Source organism: Crocuta crocuta, unplaced genomic scaffold, assembly GCF_008692635.1.
Source record: "Crocuta crocuta isolate KB4526 unplaced genomic scaffold, BGI_CrCroc_1.0 scaffold139, whole genome shotgun sequence".
Taxonomy (NCBI): Eukaryota; Metazoa; Chordata; class Mammalia; order Carnivora; family Hyaenidae; genus Crocuta; species Crocuta crocuta.
Genome location: NW_027533258.1, coordinates 2,720,168 through 2,723,175, shown reverse-complemented (window position 1 = coordinate 2,723,175; position 3,008 = coordinate 2,720,168). Strand labels below are relative to the sequence as shown.

General features: G+C 47.5%; 1 protein-coding gene across 4 annotated transcripts in view; it reads right to left on the bottom strand.

Moving 5' to 3' along the window:
• Positions 1-3,008, bottom strand: part of SPECC1 (sperm antigen with calponin homology and coiled-coil domains 1) — a 193,578-nt gene that overhangs the window by 82,556 nt on the left and 108,014 nt on the right. For all 4 annotated transcript variants that reach the window (XM_077746558.1, XM_077746561.1, XM_077746560.1 and 1 more), the window contains exon 5: positions 304-377. In XM_077746558.1, coding sequence (XP_077602684.1) covers positions 304-377 — 74 coding nt within the window. The remainder of the gene's footprint in view (positions 1-303; positions 378-3,008) is intronic.

The following is a 3,008-nucleotide window of genomic DNA, read 5'->3' as shown; positions in this document are numbered from 1 at the left end:
CCCCGCGTCAGTCACCGAGAAGGACCGGCCGGGTAGCTGCCTCGCTACCGGGGACGACGCTCAGCACAGGCGGGCAGTCACACCCTCGTGTTACCAGAGCGCGCCCATCCTGCAGCCTGCTTAACTGTGTCCCCTGCCAACGCTAATCGCGGGTGCCAGGGCCCGTGCTGTAGGAAGGAACTCCGGGACGCAGGCTGGGAGAGTCATCGGGATGCTTTTCAAAGGTTTCCAAAGCTAAGGCGGGGACCCTCTCAGTAAAATGACAGAGACGGCTCCGCGTCCCCTGCTGGGGCCACAGCTCACCTTTATTTGCTTAGTCAGCATCTTTAGCTGCCTTTCCAGGTCTGACTTCTGTTCCTCCAGCTTCATCACGTTGCCTGGAAATGAACAGGTCAGAGAGTTGGAAAAGGCGCAAGACTCTTGAGAGAAAGCAAGCTAGGTAGCAAGGGAGCAGCTCCCGACTTAAGATCCATCCATTCTGCTATAAATTCCATCCTTAGCACCCCGAAAACTGGCAGCTAGAAACCGGAGGATCTCCCGACAGAGAAAACGGGATGGCGTGGGAAACAAGTGGTGTTCCGTTAGGTCAGACCGTAGGGTGACAGGTGGGAAACCCATGCAGTGCTCTGGGAAGATCTAAACAGCCGTCACGTTTATGACACTCACTCTCGGCCACCCTGACGGTCGCACACTATTGTCCTGAATGTCCTGTACCGCTGTGAGGCCGAGGGCTTCTGTATGACAGAGGATGTGACTGGCTATTACTCTGGTGACTTTTAGATCAGTTGCTAGAGTTGCGGTTCTTAATCGTACTCAAGCCTCAGAACCGCCTGGGGAGCCTCTCCACGGCTCACAGGTTCAGAGCCCCAGGCTGTGACCCACAGAAATGGAATGCCCGGTTGGAGGGGGCCGGGGTGGGAGACAGGATGACGGGATCTGGGGTGGGTTTATTTTAACAGCTCCAAAGGTGACCTGAGCTGAGCACTCTCCCTAATTAAGAACATCCTCTGTCCTTTCCTCTCTGTGTCCGATTCTTCCATGTTGCTACTGGACTCATTTCAGTTTAAGTCTGATCATGTCCATTACCCAGTTAAGATTCTTCAACAGTTCTTCATGATTCATTCCAGGGCAGTAGTTGTCTATTAAGGATATGAGTCAGAATTATCAGGGAGGCTTCAAAAAGAATAAACAACACATGGTCAGGCCCCCACCCCGGGCCATTCTAATGAAGCATGTGGAGCCTGAGAACCCATGGTTGGGGTCAATGCTACAGAATAAGAAAACGCTCCTTCTTTTTTATTTTTCTATTTCTCACAAGGATCTTACAGAGGGGAGTGACTGGTCTCAGGCTGGATTTGTGTGTCGCTGGGTCTCCTAGTCCAGAGACATTTTAGGAACAACTTAATATCCTGAACAGAGGTTAAAAAGCTTATCAAGGGGCGCCGGGGGGCTCAATCAGTTAAGCATCCGACTTCAGCTCAGGTCATGATCTTCTAGTTTGTGAGTTCGAGCCCCACGTCGGGCTCTGTGCTGACAACTCAGAGCCTGGAGCCTGCTTCGGATTCTGTGTCTCCCTCTCTCTGCCCCTCCCCTACTCATGCATTCTCTCTCTCTCTCTCTCTCTCTCTCTCTCTCTCTCTCTCTCGAAAACAGATAAACATTAAAAAAATTTTTTAGGGGCACCTGGGTGGCTCACTTGGTTGAGTGTCTGACTTCAGCTCGGGTCATGACATCACAGTCTATGGGTTTGAGCCCCGTATTGGGCTCTGTGCTGACAGCTCAGAGTCTGGAGCCTGTTCCAAATTCTCTGTCTTCCTTTCTCTCTGCCTCTCCCTTACTTATACTCTGTCTCTCAAAAATGAATAAATGTTAAAAAAAAATTTTTTTTAATTTTTAACAAGCTTCTCAAAAGACACAGAGTCTGTGTTATTTTCACTCTTGGATGTGTTATGATCCAACCCCAGGGAGTGGCCTGACATCTGCTTGGAACATTAATTATATGCTGGCTTTCTTGGTGGGTCTATGCTGACTTTTAAGGATTTGGGGACCACACGATCTAACTCTCAAGGGCAATGTATCTCAAAAACAAAACAAAACCAGACTTCTCTTCCTTGACTTTAGACTCTTCACGCACAGTGCTGTGTTTGGAAATNGGTCCATCATATTCTCAAGCATGACTACCAAGAACGGTCTGAACGGTGTGGACACTGAATGCTAATGCTCTGTAGCTGTGCTGCACGGCATGTCCAATGAAGGATGGAACTAGGGAACTAACCAGTTACAGCAAAGACTATACAGTCAACCCTCATCATTGTGGCAGTTACATAAAATTGCCGTGCACCCAGAATTAGCAAGTACTAAACTATGGGTCCTACGGGGAATATGGGGTTAGGTTCCNCCATCAATGCTGGAAACCTGCTCACCCACAGAACTCTTTTCCTGTATAACACAAAGAGGTATTTTTAAAATTCTTCTGGGGCACCCGGGTGACTCAGGCGGTTGAGCTACCGACTCTTGATTTCAGCTCAGGTCATGGAATCACAATTTGTCGGTTCAAACCCCACATCAGGTTCTGTGCTGACAGTTTGGAGCCTGCTTGGGATACTCTCTCTCTCTCTCTGTTCCCCTCAACCCCACTCGTGCTCTCGCTCTTTCTCTCAAAATAAATAAACCTAAAACAAAATTCTTCTGCACCTCCGGAACCTGCCTCACCTGTAAGTTTTTTTTTTTTTTTTTTTGTGCTGTGTGAACCACAAGGGTGTAATCCTATGTCATAAGAATTTTTATTTTTTTATTTTTTATTTTTTTTTTACAAATAGTTTATTGTCAACTCACCTGTAAGTTTTTAACTGTTCTCATGCTGTGTGGCATTTTGAGCCTTAAGAGGCAGCCAGCACTAGCCAAGAAGGGTTTTAACTCTCCTGGCCCTGACAAACATGATCGTAAATGTCTTTGGCTTTCGGTTTCACAACAATGCAGTCCATTCTTTTTTTTTTTTTTTTTTTTTA